Below are 18,434 nucleotides of genomic sequence, written 5' to 3'. Positions count from 1 at the left end.
AGTAGAATAATATATATTTACTATCTATTAATAATAGTTATACTACTAAATTATTAGTTACTCCTCCTCCTTTCTATATCTTCTAATTTCTACTTCTTCTATAACTTCCTAATTATACTAAGATATTCTACTCTAACCATCTCTATCATAGATTAAGTAATTATTAATATACTAGCTAGCTTATCTACTATATAGGAGCTAGAAGGCCTCCTAGAAATAGATTATAATAAGGTCTATGCTTACCTAGAGGAAAACTACTATTAGTAGTCCTTAGAGGAGCTAGTAGGATTTAGTAAAGACTAAGTATACTTCTTAGTACTAGAATCTCCTATAGTTAGAATCTATATTAACTAAAAAAACTTAAAAAAGGGATTTAACTATATAAAATATATTAAATATATATTATTTATTCCTAAATACCTAAAAGCTAATATAGATAGATATATATATTATATAAATATTATACATCTCTCTAATAAGGATATTAAGAATTACTATAAAGAGGTAAGCCTTACTATAAGCTATTATAATATACTTAGCTTATAGATAAAATTATTAATCTAGGTCTAGTATAGTAAAGGAAATTTAGCCTATAGTATTTATTAAGTTATTAAGTGCCTATTCCTAGATAATATAATATATAAGCTAGTCTAATTCAGCTACTCTAGTATAAAGATCTACTTAAAAGCTATCTAGAGTATCTAGAAGGTATACTACTACTTAGAAGTAACTATAATTATATAGGAAATATTAGAATCTAAGAGGAGGGGAAATATAAATAAAAGAGCTTAAAACTAGACTTAAAATAGACTCTAAGAATAGACCTAGGGCTTCTACTAGAGTATGTAAATAGCCTATACTTATATATATAGTGCCCAGTGCCCAGATGCTAGGATTATCTATAGTTAAAAAACTAATATAAGAACCTAGCTACTAAATACTATCAGGAGTCTTACTTATAGCTAGTAGGGATAGTACTTTATATAATATAATTAGTAGTTTTTAGGGGATACTAGGAGGCACTTTTTTTATAATCTACTAAGTAGTATTAACCTAGATATTATCTATCTCTAATATCTATACTAGGAGATAGCGCCTCTACTAATTAATACTAGTGTTAATTATATAACTATTTTACTAGTGATATCTTAGGTAAAGCAGTGCTATAAGTTATAATATAATCTACTAGTTATTACTAGTATTACTAACTATAATTAATATAGCTAAGCACAGGAGTTAAGTAACTATCTAAGTCTTAAATTATAATATTACTTTTCTTTAGATTATACTAGAAAACCTCTAAGAGGTCCTATTTATACTATTTATTAACTATAGTAAGTATAAACACCCTTCTCTACTAATAGTCTAAATACTATAAGAAATCTAGACTGAGATTACTTCTCTTATATAGAAGGTAGATCATCAGTCCCTTATAATAGGTAAGTATAGTGGTATACTAGCTATATATACTTATAGATAGTCTAATATTCTTTATTAAAAAGGGTGATTCCTTTAAAGTAATATTATATAAGAATACCTATAATAATATAGTATTACTAGCCTTTAGGAATAGCATCTATCTCTTATTAATAAGGATTAAATATACTTATAGATTTAGATAGAATTTTAATAGTAGGTAGTTTCTTCTAAGAACTCCTTATTATACCTATAGATTCTAATAGCTTTTAGTTATAGCTATTATACATGAGTTCCTTATAAAAGAGAAATAAAACCCTAATAAGGCATATATCTAGGATATTTATAATAATAGTATAAATATCTATATAATCTACTTTATATATAATCAGGCAAGACTATAGGCCTCTATAAAGATATTCTAAGTAGATATATTCTTTAAGTAGATTACTAATAATATACACAAAGTAGTTTTTACTACTATAGTAGAGAGTATAAGCACTAGTATAAATCCTAGCTATTTCTATTATTTCTAAAACTAACTAATAGATTATAGGAGTCACCTTGGTGTAAGTATTTATAAATAGAGATAGTAGTAATATATACTTCTAGCTATTTTAGAGATTATTCACCCTTCTATAGGAAGTTAGAAATATCATTTTATAGTAGTAGCATATTCATAGAACTAGTATTAAGGCAGTTATAGTTAATATATATATAAAATAGATAAGTAGTAAGTTCTTATAATTTATTTTAAATAATTAGTAAGCTAGGTAGCTCCTAACTCTATTATAGATTTTAGGCACTATCTACACATAATTAATACTTTAAGAGATTAATATAAATATATATAGTACATTCTAATCTACTATTAAGTCTACTACCTATGCAGAATTATATAGAAGTTCTAGTTACTACTATACTATAATATAATGCGCACTTTACCCTTAAAGTACTTAAGGAAGAAGTATAAGGAGGTCTTATAATTAATTAAGAATTCTAGTAATATAGATACTTATACATGGGTGAAGTATAAAGAGATTCTATAAATTCTATCTAGGTTAAATCTATATTATTTAAAGATAGATATTAATAAGTTTAAAGGGTATCAGAAGGACTTAAATCTAGTAGAAAGTATCTACTATTAAACTAATATTAATAAAATTTATATACTACTTCTAACTAGTATTTACTAGTATATCCTATTCTTTCTTTATATTGACTGCCATCTTATAAGAAGCAGGTCCTAGGTTATTAATTAATAGGCTATTTATAATATCTAAGTATATTATATAACTAGTATTTAGCCCTAGGGCTAAATTAATATACTAATTTAATATAAGTAGAAGAGCCTAAAACTACCTAGTAAGTAAGTATCCTACCTAAGAGAGACTATGAATTAATAATAGTTTATAAGGTAAACTAATTTATAATTCTGATCTAGAGGTTCTAATTATTATCTTAAATAAAGAAGATTCTCCTACTCCTATATCTAATAGCAGCAGATATCTAAGGCTTACTATATTTAGGAGTATAGGAATCCTATAGATACCTAGAAAATATCTTTTTAGTAGTATTTAGTCTAAAGACCAGCCTCCTAGTAATAGCTAAAATTCTAATATAGATCTAGTATTTAAGATAGTAATGCTAAATTATAAACAGGAGTTTGCTAGAAGGAAGCTAGAAATTCTAAAAAAGTTTAGGAAATAACTAGATAATACTAGTTAGGACTAGGAGTACTTGCTATAAATTATATATATAGAGTAATAGAAGGGTGTTTTAGGAGGTTAATTTCCTAGACTAATCTATAGATATATTTATTCTAATCTATTATATTATATAGGATTAGCCCTTTATATAGCTATATAGTATAGAATTATAGTCCTTAATAGATACTTAATATAATTAAGGACTAATACTCTCTTTAGTATTAGAAACTTATATCTTACATAGTAATAACCTGCTTAAATAGATTAGCAAGAGTAGATAAATTAGTTAACTTAAAGAATCTATTACTATATATACTAAGGAAGGGGATTTAATGCTACTAACCTTTCTATTATATCTATAAGTCTTAGAAGACTCTAAGACTTATATAACTATATTAAATCTTATGGCCCTTATTAATAAGGGCCACTCTTTAATTAGGGAGAGAAGGAAGGTAAGTTCTAGGTAATAAGATACCTTCTTTTATAGTCTAGCCTAGCTATAGATTAGCTAATTCCCTAGTTAAATATACTCTATTCCCTTAGATCTTAGGGTAGAGCTAAAGAAATATTAACTATAGTTTACTTATATTATTCTATATATTTCTTCCCCTTCTGCTACCGGCGCTATAGAATATAAGAGAGAGTATTAGAGATTACTAGACCTATAAGTAGTATATATAATCTACTAAGATGGTGCTAATATTATTTAGGCATGCCTAGTAGCTATAATATAGATAAGATTAAAGAGTAATAATAATATTACTTAGTATGCTATAGCTAAATTAGTAGTAATTAGACTATAGAAAGGGCTATAACTTATCTAGAGAGTATAGGCTTTATCTCTGCTTTAATATAAGATTAGAGAGATAAAGAAGATAAGTTATAGATAGTAAATAGCCTTCTTTTATAGTCTAGCCTAGTATTAGGGTTAGCTAATTCCTAAGTTAATTATGCTTATTTAAGGTTAAACTACTATATGTATGCTAATATAAGTTAAAGATACTAGGGTAAAAGATTTCTTATTAGATTAGCTATAACTACTATTTAATAGTATAACTAATAGTTAATAATACTAATAGTCCTGTACTTTAAATTAACATTACTATTAGCTACTATTAATTACTAAGATTCCTAGTAATATATATCTAATAATAATATCCTCTCTTACAAGGTTTATAAGGTTTATAGCAGTTCAGCCTATTAAATGATTAGTAGGAGTAGTAGGTACTAGTAAGAGCTAGGATATATTTATTTATACTAAGAGATAGTGCCTAGGTTATATATTACCTTACCTGCATAGTAATACTAACTACAGGCACTACTAGTAGTTAGTAATAAGAAATATAAATAAATAAAGGTTACTAATATATACATCAGGCCCTCTATTACTAGTATTAGATAGGTTAGACTCCTCCTTAGTAGTAGAGGCTTATATATCATAGTCATTACTAGTAGGAACTAATTATTCTAATAAGGAAGTAGTGAGGATGGTAGCTCTTTCTAGGTCTAGGAGACTAATATTAATAGTATTCTAAGTATTACTAGCACTAACTAGGAGGTCCTTAGTACTAGCATTAATATTAGTAGTATTACTAGTATTATTAGTACTAACTAGGAGGTCCTTAATACTAGTGTTAATATTAGTAGTATTACTAGTATTACTAGCACTGACTGGGAGGTCCTTGGCACTAGTGTTAATATTAGTAGTATTACTAGTATTACTAGCACTAACTAGGATATTCTTAGTATTAGTATTAATAGTACTACTAGTACTACTAGTACTAACTAGAGCTTTCTTAGGAATAGTATTAGTAGAGTTACTAGTACTACTAGTACTAACTAGAGCTTTCTTAGGAATGGTATTAGTAGTGCTACTAGAGCTACTAGCAGTTCCTAGGGTATACTAGTTATTACTAATTACTACTGAAGAAGTAGTAGCCTTTATAGACTACTAGGCCTTACTAGTTAGGTTAGACCTTATCCTTTTACTAGTAGTAGGTGGTAATATCTAGGAGATGATAGAAGTAACTAGATTCTTTCCCTTATCCTTACTAGTAGGGCCACTTATCTAGTTATTACTAGAAGTTACTAGAATTAACTTAGAAGTAATAAGATTACTTAGTAGCTAATATTAGTTTATAGACTTAACTAGAAATAACTAGTTATTACTAAGATATATAAGCAGGTGCTAGTTATAGAAGATTTTATATAAAGACCCTAAAAACTATTAGAGTGCTAAACTAGTTATTAGTAGTTACTACTAGTAAATTATAGTATCTAGTAGACTTATATAATATAATTTCTTTATATACTTATAGATAGTTACTACCTAGGACTAATCTTACTTATTACCACTGGTAATTACCATTCCTATTAACTAAACTAGTAAAATATAGTAGGATTTAGAAACTTATAGAGCATACTTATAGTATGGGCAGTGCCTAGTATATCTTAGGATATTCTACTACTAGTAAATACTTATTAAACCTAATATAACTAGTATTTACTACTTATAATTAGTCTAGTATAGAGCTATTTAGAGTAACCTTTCTAACCCTAGTAGTAGTTATATATATCTTACAGGCTAGTAATAACTAGGTATTAGTATAAATCCTTAGTAATACTAGAAGATAATACTTATACCTAGATATTCTTTAAAGCTTCTATCTTTACACTCTACTCCTTATACTTAAGCTTATATTCTATATCTAAATTAGTAACTAATATCATACATAATATAGTGCTGGACTAGTACTAACTAGAGATTGCTAGTAATATCTAGACTAGATTAAAGGTAGTAGTAATCCTATAATACTATTAGTAACTACTAGTAATCTATAGTAATACTATAAGACCCTATTATTAGTAATCTTATCTTAGGCTGGTAAGGTATACCAGAGAATAGGTAGAACTAGGAGCTATTATTAGAGTAGCTTAGCCTAGTTAGATAAGGAATATAATATAATTAGTATCTAGTGCCTAAGAGTATATCTATATAACTATAGATTATATACTATAAGGGGTAATACTCTAGCCTAATAAGCTAATCTTATTAATTTCCTACCTACCATACTATTTATTATCTTAAAAAGATAATAAATAAAGAGTTCTAACACTCTATAAAGTATATATAAAAGAAGAAGATAAAATTAAAGAAAAGGAATACTCTAATAAGTATTAATATACCTACTTATAGTAGTTAAGATAAGTAGAAAGAAGGAGAAAGAAGTAAGTATTCTAAGTTACTTTTAGTTATATCTATACTAGCTACTTTAGGTTAGTGTGGTTTTACCTTATAGTATTTACTAGAAATATAGCTTATAGAGAGTAAGATAGTGAATACTAAAAGGGTAGATCCTTTAGTTAATATTAATTTATTTACTATAAATAGCTACTACTTTAGTATAGAGTAGACACCTAGTTACTATAATACTATACTAGTAACTACTAATAATAGCTATTTTAGACTATACTATCTTAATTTATAGTATCTTTGTAAAGAAGTAGTAGCTAGTAGGAAAGAATAAAGGATTATAGTATATATAAAAATACTAGAATATAAAGATAAAGATTAAACATAGTTTTAGATAAAGATTAAGATAAAGAATAAAGAATAAGTATTTTATAGTTTTATAATTATAATAAAGAATAGTAGGTCTATAATCTTGTAGTCCTAAATAATAAAGAATAAATATAATCTAATTTTAGAGACTGTAGAGGTTACTAATAGACTATAATATTATAGTCTATAAGTAGTATTAAGTATAAATAGTAATTTTTTACTATTAATAATTAGTAGGAACTAGGTATTAGTTACTACTATCTCTATTTAGACTTATTCTACTAGACTAATACTTATTAACTTAAGATATTACTAGCTACTATAGGCCTAGCAGCTACCTAGGCTCTTAATCTTAATTAATACTAGGAGAATCTAATAAAAATAATAAGGGAATTTATATAGTGCACTATCTATAAGGATCTCTAACTCTAGAATATTTAGTATCCTCTTTAGCTTTACTTAAAGACTAATTAGGAGGCCTAGATACTATAAGTAATTAGAACCTAAGCTATAAGCCTATATAATTATTATAGAAGGGGTAATAGTCTATATTATACTTATATCTAACTAAAGCAGTACTTTCTAGGAAGTTATACTAATTACTATATAAATAGGGAGGGAAATTATTACTTATTTTAATATAAGTAATATCAGATCCTACTAGCTTCTATACTAATTTTCTAATATTTAATATAGCTGCTTATTACTACTGTAAGTTATAAAGGTAGTTAAAGTTAGAGAGTTACTAAACTTAGGATATCCTATAAATAATTAGTAATATAGTATTAGTGCATACTACAAAGCTAGAGAACTAGAACTAACCTTAGGAGGAGAAAGACTAAGAAGAGAAGATCTAGATAGAAGTAATATATTAGATTTTAGCTTATTAAATATCTATCTTTTAATATAGAGATTATATTACTAAGTCTTAAGCTATAGAATAGAGTTAAGATATTAATTAGGAATACTTAATACCAGTGCCTAATAAAATTTAATAGAAATTAGCAGTATTCTGTATAGTTAATAGTATTCTTATATAGAGAACTAGAATAGTACATATAGCATGCTACTCTATAATCTATTAGGCCTAGGATATTAAGGAGGAAGCACAGTATCTAGGCTTCTTAGGAGTAACTAGTAGTTAGTAATAATCTAACCTATAAATATAAGCATAATAATAATTATATGCCTGTATAACTCTTATAATATATTACTAAAGCTCACTAGGTAGGTAATTTATTAGGAGTGCTAGTAGCTACTAGTATTACTACTACTACTAATTAGTATATAATCTAATATAGGTGGGTTACTAGGTTTTATATCTAGTAACCTATATAAAAATCTTAGGTAAGCAACCTAGCAAGCATAAACCTAGTAATTATCAGTGACCTACCAGTAATTACCAGTCCTATACCTGGCAACCTGGTGACCTGGCGACCTGGCAACCTGTATAATCTCTCCCTGTGTTGAAGGAATCTTCGTTCACAGTCGCTTGTATATACGCCTGGACCTGCGAGACCTTGGGAGTCTCCAGTATTGAGCACTGCATTGTTTACTCTGCAAAGCATGCGCAGTGGTGCCATTAGATTCTAAGACGCCAAGTTACCATTTACTGGTATCTAACCATCATTCAACCTGTGTTCCATCAGCACACGAAACCACTGGGGCAGTCATTCTGAGGGCTCATCTTTGTCAAAACCAATATATAGCGCTGAGCTACTAGCAGAGCTAGTGAGTACCTTTCATTAGCATCTGGCGCCAAAGCGAGGTATGAGACCGAGATTCAGTCAGCCCTGAGGTCCTATTCGGAACGCTGACAACCTTTCTGAATGTTCAACAGAGGATGAAAGACACATACGCTGTGTCGTTGAGCCAAGTTTGGCCAGGCAACTTCGATGAATGGAGAATGAGGTTATACTTCACTCACAGTCATACATCATCGTGACCATTGCTCGCTTGATTACCCCGCCCATTCCTTCAATATCCCCTAATCCTCAAGTTCTTGACTCTGCCACGAAGTGATAAAGGAGGCAGAACGCAGGCCATACAATCAATCATCTCACCGCTACCCCTAATTCGAGTCCAATGAGTCCCACACCTCCAGTGACCCGGGGTGGGTTTGAATATTACAACCATGAATTCTACGCCATATCGAATAATAAGCCCTACCGTCGCTACAGCGTCGCTGAACTCAAGGCCTTCTTCTTCTCGTCCTCTTCGAAAACGTCTGTCCAGGACCAGCCTGCTCACTGGTACCGAGCTCAGCTCCTTCATTATGGCCTCCAGCCATCAGATCGCAAGGGCACGGCGATGTTGCGACTTTTAGATGCATTGAATCATGACACGCTAGAAGTGCCTGCTCACTTAAAAAGGCTGGAGAAAGAACTCAAACAGGAGTGGAATGCGAACCAGAAGAAAGCGAAGGAAACTTCTTGCAAGCCGGCAAATCGCAAGGCTAATGTTGCTTCTGAAGACGCGATCGACGAAAATGATCTTTCTGCTATCCTGGCCGCCGCAAGGACTACAGGACCTAGTTTGAACGTCAATGTCAACCTTGGGATCGTAGAGGATAGAAACGGTCAACTCCCTTTGAAACGAACCAAGACTGAAGAAAAGCAGAGGAAGGAAGACAACTCCAGGAATAAACCAGCGCAAATAAATTATGGAGAAGTAAGCAAAAGAAATCTTAAAGCATTGCTCCCTTCTCTGGCCCCGCTTAACAGTCTGCTCACATTTCGCTGAACCTAGATTCCTCAACAGCAACGGATAACGCTCGGTCTTCTTAACGGATCGTACAAGATCGACTCGCAAGAAGTCAACACTCGCAATTCAGGAATGATTCTCTGTCTGGACAGGACGAGCATCTGGTGTGAATTCCAGATTGGTGACCTAGAAGGCATTCTCTTTATGCCGCAGCGTCCGTACCGAGTGACCTCTTCAGGCGAAGGTGGATGCTTCTTCAAGTGGCGCGGTGTTGATCAGGTCAGCGGCGAGGTTCATGCAAATCCTAGCTGCACTGGCGAGATGAGGTTCCTTGGAAATGGAGAGATTGAGGGGACATTCTACAACGTGCCCGACACGTATACGAACTACATTGACTGCCACTTCTGGGGCAATCGCACGTCTGACAAGGATGAGACTCGGGCCCCTCGTGATGCTTGGAGTATGAGGGATGAGTGGCACACTATCTGCGAATAAGCTCTCCGGCTACTGGTTTCGAGAATCGACGATGGGTCTTTGTGCATTAGGAGCTGCAGGAGGATGCAATGGGCTCCTAAGGATTTCATTTCTGGGTCTTTTAATTTTTCGACTAGGCATTTGTAGTCAGGTAGTGCGCGACAGGCAACCAGCTCTGCCTTAATGATTCGTCTTTTTCTTGCACTTGTGTCTACTTAATTTGTCCACTGACCATTGCATTGACGTATGCAGGATCAGGAGTGTCTCGATAAGCGATAGATAAGAACCCCGATAACGGATCAATGATAATGCGAGCTGTCACCCGTCACTTTACCCAGAAAGGTCTAGAAGAAGACAAGGATCATCCATGAATAGCACAGAGATCCATCTGCCATCAGGCATTCTTGACGCAATCGTGGGAAACCCTCTCTCCCACTTCTCTGCTACAATTTCCCATATCATCGTAACAGTCTAAAGACATCCACTTCTTCTTCTCTTCCTCCTCGAGAGCCCGCGCACCCTGTAACAGTCGTGCTCCTACCTTACTGACCAGTCGCAACATCCGTCTTCCCCGCGGTCCCTTCCCCCACCCGCTCAGCATCCTATTTATCTTCCCCGTTCACCCTTGGGCACGCCGCGCAAGACACCCGGTCATCGACAATGCAAGCCGTCCCTGAATCGCGACAACAAACATTCGAGGAGATCTACGGGCCTCCCGAGAACTTTCTCGAGATTGAGGTACGCAACCGACAACTCTCATGCCGAATCTACCCCACTCTATCAAGTCACCGACAAGTCCCATATCATATTCGCAATCCGACTCACCTACAATCCAATAACAACGCGAGACTAACCTCACATCGTACCCAGGTCCGTAATCCCCAGACACATGGCACATCCCGCAACATGTACACCTCGTACGAGATCGTCTGCCGAACAAACATCCCCGCCTTCAAACTGAAGCACTCGGTCGTGCGCCGACGGTACTCCGACTTTGAATACTTCCGCGACATCCTAGAGCGCGAAAGCACGAGAGTGACGATCCCCCCCTTGCCGGGGAAAGTGTTCACGAACCGGTTCAGCGACGACGTAATCGAGCATCGTCGCGAGGGCTTGCAGCGGTTCTTGCAGATCGTTGCCGGTCATCCGCTTTTGCAGACGGGGAGTAAGGTGCTAGCCAGCTTTATACAAGGTGAGTTCTCTTTCCTTGGTCGATGGAATACGAAGAAATGAAGGGCTGACGGCCGTGTAGATCCAAACTGGGACCGCAATGCTTGGTAAATGATACTTCCAGCGTCAAGGTCGTCTCGTCACCCTCCAATTCGGTCATATCCTTTCCTATCTTCCCTTACAACCTCTCCATTGACCACCAGCATCTCAAATATACGTCGTGTTCGCTGCGGTTTCCGCTCTAGCGCCCTCTCCGCCTTCCCTTCCCAAGCCTCATACAACTGTTGAATTCCACCTTTGGTTTGTTGCGCGGGAGCGCAAAAGTGTAAAGCAGCGTTTCTGTGTTCGTCTCAAGACACTTTGGGGGCGGCATCTCTTTGTTTGCTAGTATTGCAGTACGGTGACTGTGTGTTTCCAGACTGCTGCACTTTTGACTATTGCCGTATATCGCACTTGGTTCACATATCCCATCTGCTTTTTTCCCATTACGTTATGATTGCCGTCTTGACAGCATGGCGAACGTCGTGATTTCGCTAATTCAGCGTTAATTTCATTGCCCCAATACGAACTTCTGCTACTCAAGACTCTAATTCCTTCCCTCAGTCAAGTAAGGGTCCTGTAATAATCACATACGTCGAGGAGGTCTACGAGACCCCAGAAGGATCTTTCCGGGAGATGAAAAGGAGGTGATATCTCGATTCCGGAGAATTATTATCTGTCTCGTCCCCGGTAGAAACCTAGTTTCTTCTAGTCTCTTCTAGTTTTCCCTTTCCTTTTCCCTTTCCTATTCCCTTTGCTGCCAACGCTGAGCCGGCATGGATAAAATGGGTGTGTTTCAAAAACAAATTAGCAAAAACCATCGTGTACTGCGGGGTATTGGTTTGATCAAAAACAAAGCAATTGCGATAAGAAAACAAGGGACGGAACGAGGCGACAGGAAAGAACGAGAAGAAGACTGTAAAAGGGCCCGAAATGGAAGAAGCTTGAAACGGCAACGAGTGTAAGTGGGAAAGTTAAAAGATGATGGTGAGCGAGAGTAAGAAGGCCAATAAAAGGCCGGTATGGAGGAAAGTAGAATTAGGCCAGCTCGTCCCAGACCATCGGTGCGAGGGTGTTATCGGCCCAGGATGCGTCAACGCCGGGGGCATTCGATGAGTTCTCGTCCAGTGGGAAATGCAAAATGGTAGTTCCCGCTGGGGCATTTGCCGCCGCCTCGAGCAAACCCTGTGGAGGAGCAGGGGGGGAAAGGGCCGGATCAATAGGTCCCAAGGAGACTTGGTCTGCCCAATCAGTTTTACCGCCCCGTGCGGAGGACGTGGATTGCCGAGTAGATTGCGTATTGGGTTTTATGGGAGGTGCTTTTCTTGTATCCGCCAGGCCTACGCCTTGACTCTGGCTATGCAACGATCTACCATTGACGGAGCCTCCGTCACGATACGCGTGGGGAAACTTAGTTCGGAATCGATCTCGAAGATCGGTTGCCTTCCGGTGGCTAAGGTTCAAGCGTTTATCTTGCTGGATGAGCGTCCACTGAAATCCGTGGACGGCATACCCTTTGAGTAGAGCTTCGTCTTCAGCGACGGTAAATGGGCGGCGGGAGCGACGCCGGGATTTCATGGCAAAGTGTGGTTCAGGGATGCCGAGAGAGGCAAGAGTGGATTTAGATCTATTTGAAAGAGTAGGAGTGGCCTTGAAAGACGGCCCGTATTTCGAGCGGGACTTCGAAGTTTTTGTATCGGCTTCCGAGGACGAGCCGGTAGAGGCTGACTCATTCACATTGGCCATTGACCCTCCATTGGAGGTATGAGGTTCAGAATTGGTCGGCCTTGGTTGTGGAAGTAGAATCTTTCCAGCTGTGCCATCGGAACCTTCCGTCTCAGCTCTGAGGAGTGCATTGGCCAGCGTATCGTGCAACTGCTTTGTGGCCTCGTTCGGGTCGGCAGCGCTATACAAAATTAGAGCTGCAACAGACGAATGTGAAAGTAGAAACTCACCGATATGCCCAGGGACAACAAACGCGGAACCTGACGACGCAAAGGTCGATGTTAGCTCTTGGCTTCTCGGAGACTGCATCCACATCATACCTGTCTTTCAAATTTGAGGCACTTCGTTTGTTGAATTTCAGTTCTGGCTGCGCCAAAATAGCCGTCCAATTACCGATACCGCACTTGACCACCCCGCGGAGTAATGCGGTCGTCTCCTCCTCAGTCCATTTGCGAAGATTCTTACGGGAGCGTCCCCTCGTCTTTGGAGAAAGCGGCTCGACATGATCCGTAGGGGGAGTAGGAGTCTTGTCGGATTCCGACTTTTCACTGTCGCCCTCGGGTCGATCAACGGTCGCCCCGTTCGCTGAAGCGTTTGCTTCCACAGGGTCTTGGTCAGCACTGGCAGTCTTGTCATCGATGGGGGAGTCAAGGATATCCTCGATTCTCCCTTCCCTTCGTTCAGCCGTCTGAGTAACCGTCGTCGTGGTAGCAGTCAATGTAACGGACTCAACAGCGGCATCCCGCGATGGTTTGGTGAGCAGTTGCGTGATGGAGCCAGGTTCGATAGGAGGCAGGAGAGCAGCGTTTGGGGGTGGTTCATTCAGCCCATTGAGAATCGCAAAAGGTCCAAATGGCGGAGGTCGATGTTCTTTCTGCGCCTGGGGGATCGGAAGCTGCAAATGTTCTCCGAAGGAATCTGTTTGAACATCTAAACGGCGACGCTTGCGAGCCAGAGAGTCATCGTCGAACGAGGAATACGGGAATCGTTCCAAAGCTCGTAGGTTGACAAAAGCTGGTAATATGGTTTTTGGAGGGGGCTCCAAGCTCAGAAGCGTGTCCACCGCATGACCGTTCTTCTTCGACTGGGCAGCGTTCAAGAACTCCGTAAGAGTGGGGAGATTGGCGGGCTGATTTGCGCCAGGCGTATTGGATTTGGTGCTGGCATTTGGCTCGCCGATTCCACTGGCATTCGGTTCGAGAGGTGATGGAACGCTCAGCAAACGGGAAGAGACCGGCTGACGGAGAGGAGCAATGCGGAGACTTTGGAGCTGTGGAAGTTCGCGAAACAGAGACTCATCAAGAGGTCGGGATAAAGCGCCGTTAGTATCCATTGTAGGGTTTCGTGCCATCTGAAAGGCAGGTCACAATGCGATGATGGACATCACCGAACAACCAAGAGATGTTGCACAGTCCATTGTGACGAGAGGCATTGGAAACTCTACCATCAGAAGAAGCAGAAAAGCAGGTTAAGAATTGCCCGAAATCCTGATGGGATCATGATGGAACCCCAGGCAGCATTACGGGAGGGAGATTGTGCCAGAAGCGCAGTTCCGGTTTTCGATGCAGATGACTAAGGCCGCCATGACGGGTCCATTGGGAATCTAGATCCTTGGGTTTGCCCCAGAAACCTGGATATTAATCAATTCACCAGAATCAAGATGATTCAGAGAGGGCAATACAGATCAGTTTGAAGGACAAAATGTGTATTCACTGTTTTGAGTAAGGGGGCAGGCATTAGGCTGATGATGAGTACGAACACCTCAGGATCTGATCACATCTACTTCTCTGCGCGTAGTGCCCTCTTAGTAAACAACAACCAATAGCTTCATCTCTCTTACAGGGTGCATACCTAGTCAATTTCATCATATCGCGCATCTTCCGAATCAAGTCTGTTCAATTCGAGCCAAGAATCGATTCATCAAGTCTGAAAATGTCCACTGTTTTCCCAACTTGGCCTCACATCCTCTTTGCCGTCATAGAGCCGATCACCCTGTACGCCCTCACTGCCATCTACATCTTCCATTTTTATGCAATCAACTAATAGACACAGTATCGGGGGTTGGGCTCTCCCCTTCTGGGACCTCAAAGCGTTCATAACAGATCAAATTCCTGGTCTCGCAGGCCCTGAATCCATCCACCCAACCAGCGCAGCCCTCGCCTTCCAGCTAGCAAACCTCTATGGTCTCCTCAGTATCCTAGGCATCGGAATCTGCTACTCGACCACCGAGCCCAGGGTGCTGCGTAACTACCTCTATGCTCTGGCCGTCGCGGATGTGGGCCACATCTACGTGACGTACTGCTGCATGGGTCATGACAGATTTGTCGACGTTATGAATTGGAATGTTTTGACCTGGGGGAATGTGGCGATCACGGGTTTTCTGATGATCAATCGAATTGCTTATTTGGCGGGCTTGTTTGGAGAGGCGAGGGCGCCGGCGAATAAAATCCAGAAGGGGGCTTGAAACAGGTTGAGGATCGGCAATGATGATGTATTGCTTGCAACGTTCTTGCGAGGTGCTGCATGAGCGGACTCGATGATTCTTTGAGCGACTCGGCGCGTCTGAAAGGTCTGTCTCTATCGAAGATCCATGATATCAGCGAAATGAGGTGGAACGAGAAAATGACAGCTCCCCTTTGATCACTCCAGTTGAAAGGCTTGAAGAGACTCGTGAATGAGGCTGCTAAATAGGCGATTAACGCATTCTATGTGCGAAAGGCAATTCATGGTCTGAATCCAAAATCCTGTAACCCAACCAACTAGATGATATCAATTTAAATATACCACATACAAATGTCATCCCCCCATAGACAAGCGGTAGTTCTATCCTTTCTGTAACAACGAAACCTATACCAAGAGATGCCTACATATCTGCACTCGTTCATCAGCGTGTACGAATCTGCAAGTTGTTGAAGAATTGGCGCAATGCTGGCTCTCCGTGCTGTTTGATTTCCCGAAGGTGTGGAGAGAGAAACGGAATGCCTGGGAACTCTTGAAACTGCCGGCGATAGGCAGCATAATTCCTAAAGGGGTTCACCAGGTAGGCTAAGTTAGGGGGTAACACCGGATTCAGAGCTACCGTACTAGTGCCGTTGTTGGTGTTGGTAATCGTCAGAGCTGTGATGCTGTACTTCTGCAGACCATTCAGAACAGCAGTGAACGAGTGATAATTGCGAGTGGTCAAGAGAGCCTGTGTCACCAGTCAGGGTTGATGGTGGATCGAGGTAGGACATCAGCTCGATAATAGCTCCGTACGCACCTCTGCACATTCCTGCAAATATGGTACCAGACCTGGCAAGGCTGCGCAGCATTCCCACACGGCTGTGCTTAACAGCTCCCATTCTTCGATCAAGCGTATGGCTACGGAACTCTCCTCAGCAATTGATGGAGGCGTCAGATTTGAGAATTGGCCCTCGTCGATATTTGTCAGGGTTCGTGCAAAGTCCACGGCCGATGTCGAGGCCAAAAGGTCGTCCAAGAAACACACGCTGGTGTTGAAGGGCCGAACCCAGTTCATTTCCCGTGCATGCACGTATGCTTGCTGAAAGCGCACCCTGAGGACGGAGAGTACCTTGAGAATGGAGGTAAGGCTCGGTGGGGAATCCTGGAATAGGTTCTGAATAGGCCCGGCTATGAATTCGAACGCCAACGTTTGACTCGAGACCAGCGGCACATCCAACCCGGTCTGAGACTGCATAGAGAGCAGACAGTGAACCAAGACACGGTGGGCAAAGGGGCTTCGGCCTCGGAGGTGCTGTGCATGAGTGTCAGTAAGAAGAATCTACAACCTCATCGCTTGTGCAAGGCCGCCAACCTTCTCAACCTCAGTATACCACGCTACTTCCTCGGGAAATGCACTGAGATAGGTCAAGAGGTGAATGTAAAAGGCAGTGTGCTGTTGCAGAAACCAATCGACGGAGGCGGCTGGATACCCCAAGGAGTAACGGACAACATCCTCAAAGGAAATGTGCTTAAAGTGGAGATGACTCTCGGCATCAATATCTCTTGCCAATGCGCGAGGATCCAGGTCTCGATCCTTCTGTGAGGGAAACCAACTCCAGGGAACAGAAGGAGGGCTGCTAATCGTTGACCGGCGAAGAATCTCTTCCACCTTTTGAACATGAGACAGGTTGGAAAGGAGGAATCTCTCGTGCGGCTCGAGAAGTGAGAGCAAGAAGGTATCTATCGTGGTTGCATTGCGGCTTTGTAGCGAGGTGCGGGGGAGATTGGGATCACGAAAGAGCCCGTAGCGGATCACGCGCTTGATCTCTTGCACATCAAACGCCCAGAGCACCGTAGTGGCTTCATCTTCCCACCAGCGGTAGGGTACAAAGAAGGGTGGGATCTCGGAGTCTGAGCGGAACAAGGACGTATAACTGGATTGCTCCGGCATGTATGTTACGCTGCTTGCTTCCCCCACCGCATAACCGGGCGAATACCGGGACATGTCGGTCTCTCTACTTGATAAGAGGAGAGAGCTATTGTCGGACGAGGTCGCTCTTATCCCAGGCGACGGCTCAAACACGGCTTCTTCGTAGGCGCTGGCGGAGTACATCTCAGAAGTCTGAGAACCATATCAATCACTTCGAAAGCATGGAGGGGCTGATACCGTAACCTGCTACCTTTGATGTTTCTGAGCGAGATTCTGCGTTTTGTCAAGCTGACATGAGTCCAAAGACCGCTGGTAGGTCCTATCTCCAGAGATCCAGAGTCCAGCAGTCGAAGAGTCTTGAGGAGGAAAGCGACTTCGAATCTTTGTTGATCAAAGAAGTCTGTGAGCGGGAATCATACCCCGTAGCAGGATAAAGTTTAAGAGGAAAAAAGAAAAGAGAAGAAAAAGAAAAACCACGCAAGTGAGGTAGGAAGCAACAGGTAACAAGCCAAGGCAGCTATGGGGGAACAATATCGGCGTTGGAGAAGTGGGAGAGGTGGAATGGAGACTTCTATTATTATTACAGCTAAGAGCTTCAATTTCCTTTTTCTTCAGCTGTGGCTTTTCCCTTCTTCTCTTGCTTCTTCTTCTTTTCCCTGTCCCATTTCTTTTCTTATTTCCCAAGGGGCCAGAGCTTGGGCTGTCGTCTCAGAAAGCATACTTACCACTTGAATCTGCAACCTTTTGCCACGTTATACAAATCACGAGGGAAATATATGGGTCTCTCGATTCCTTCATCATTGGCCGGAAAGACTAGTAAACAGTTCTTTAGAGCTTCAGGCCTGCAGGACAGAGAGGCATGGCGGCAAAGTGGCGCATGGAGAAGGGCGAAAGGAGATGACCCATACCCAAATCACTGGGTCCCAGGAGCCAGGTTAACCTTGAAAGCGGGAGGGGGAACGTTCACATAGGAGTTATGATTGACTGCTGAAGGATTAGACTATCCATTTTGGGTCAATAGTCTATCATACGGAGGAAATACCGGGGGTGAATCAGGTTGGCGGATCAGGGAGTATTACATAGACTAATTCATTGAACGTCCGTGTTTTATCCGTACTCCATACCTACCTAGTGTTGCAGTGACTGGAAGAAAGGGGTTGGGGCGTTGGGCAGTAGCCACCGCTGATCAAATGATAGCCTTTATTAAACGCTAAGATATCATATTATTATCATCGTGTTAGGACTGCCATTGCCATATACCCGA

The 18,434-nt window shown here is 39.7% G+C and overlaps 5 protein-coding genes across 5 annotated transcripts; 3 read left to right on the top strand and 2 right to left on the bottom strand.

The window, feature by feature from the left end:
• Positions 1-8,772: 8,772 nt before the first annotated feature.
• On the top strand, positions 8,773-9,885 carry Aspvir_005171 (uncharacterized protein; the record flags this gene model as incomplete). Its single annotated transcript, XM_043268390.1, has 2 exons — positions 8,773-9,357; positions 9,436-9,885. The coding sequence occupies 2 exons, from the start codon at positions 8,773-8,775 to the stop codon at positions 9,883-9,885; spliced, it is 1,035 nt and encodes a 344-aa protein (XP_043124325.1).
• Positions 9,886-10,524: 639 nt separating this feature from the next.
• Aspvir_005170 (sorting nexin-3) lies at positions 10,525-11,145 on the top strand (the record flags this gene model as incomplete). Its single annotated transcript, XM_043268389.1, has 3 exons — positions 10,525-10,602; positions 10,735-11,056; positions 11,117-11,145. The coding sequence occupies 3 exons, from the start codon at positions 10,525-10,527 to the stop codon at positions 11,143-11,145; spliced, it is 429 nt and encodes a 142-aa protein (XP_043124324.1).
• Positions 11,146-12,111: 966 nt separating this feature from the next.
• Aspvir_005169 (telomere repeat binding factor family protein) lies at positions 12,112-14,149 on the bottom strand (the record flags this gene model as incomplete). The annotated part of the gene is made up of 2 exons (XM_043268388.1): positions 12,112-12,979; positions 13,029-14,149. The coding sequence occupies 2 exons, from the start codon at positions 14,147-14,149 to the stop codon at positions 12,112-12,114; spliced, it is 1,989 nt and encodes a 662-aa protein (XP_043124323.1).
• Positions 14,150-14,730: 581 nt separating this feature from the next.
• On the top strand, positions 14,731-15,262 carry Aspvir_005168 (uncharacterized protein; the record flags this gene model as incomplete). Its single annotated transcript, XM_043268387.1, has 2 exons — positions 14,731-14,792; positions 14,851-15,262. The coding sequence occupies 2 exons, from the start codon at positions 14,731-14,733 to the stop codon at positions 15,260-15,262; spliced, it is 474 nt and encodes a 157-aa protein (XP_043124322.1).
• Positions 15,263-15,682: 420 nt separating this feature from the next.
• On the bottom strand, positions 15,683-17,353 carry Aspvir_005167 (uncharacterized protein; the record flags this gene model as incomplete). Its single annotated transcript, XM_043268386.1, has 3 exons — positions 15,683-15,988; positions 16,058-16,552; positions 16,613-17,353. The coding sequence occupies 3 exons, from the start codon at positions 17,351-17,353 to the stop codon at positions 15,683-15,685; spliced, it is 1,542 nt and encodes a 513-aa protein (XP_043124321.1).
• Between the last annotated feature and the right edge of the window lie 1,081 nt (positions 17,354-18,434).

Source organism: Aspergillus viridinutans, assembly GCF_018404265.1.
Source record: "Aspergillus viridinutans IFM 47045 DNA, scaffold_3, whole genome shotgun sequence".
Classification (NCBI taxonomy): Eukaryota; Fungi; Ascomycota; class Eurotiomycetes; order Eurotiales; family Aspergillaceae; genus Aspergillus; species Aspergillus viridinutans.
Note: the sequence above shows the minus strand (reverse complement) of the source record. Positions and strands in the feature narration are given on the sequence as shown.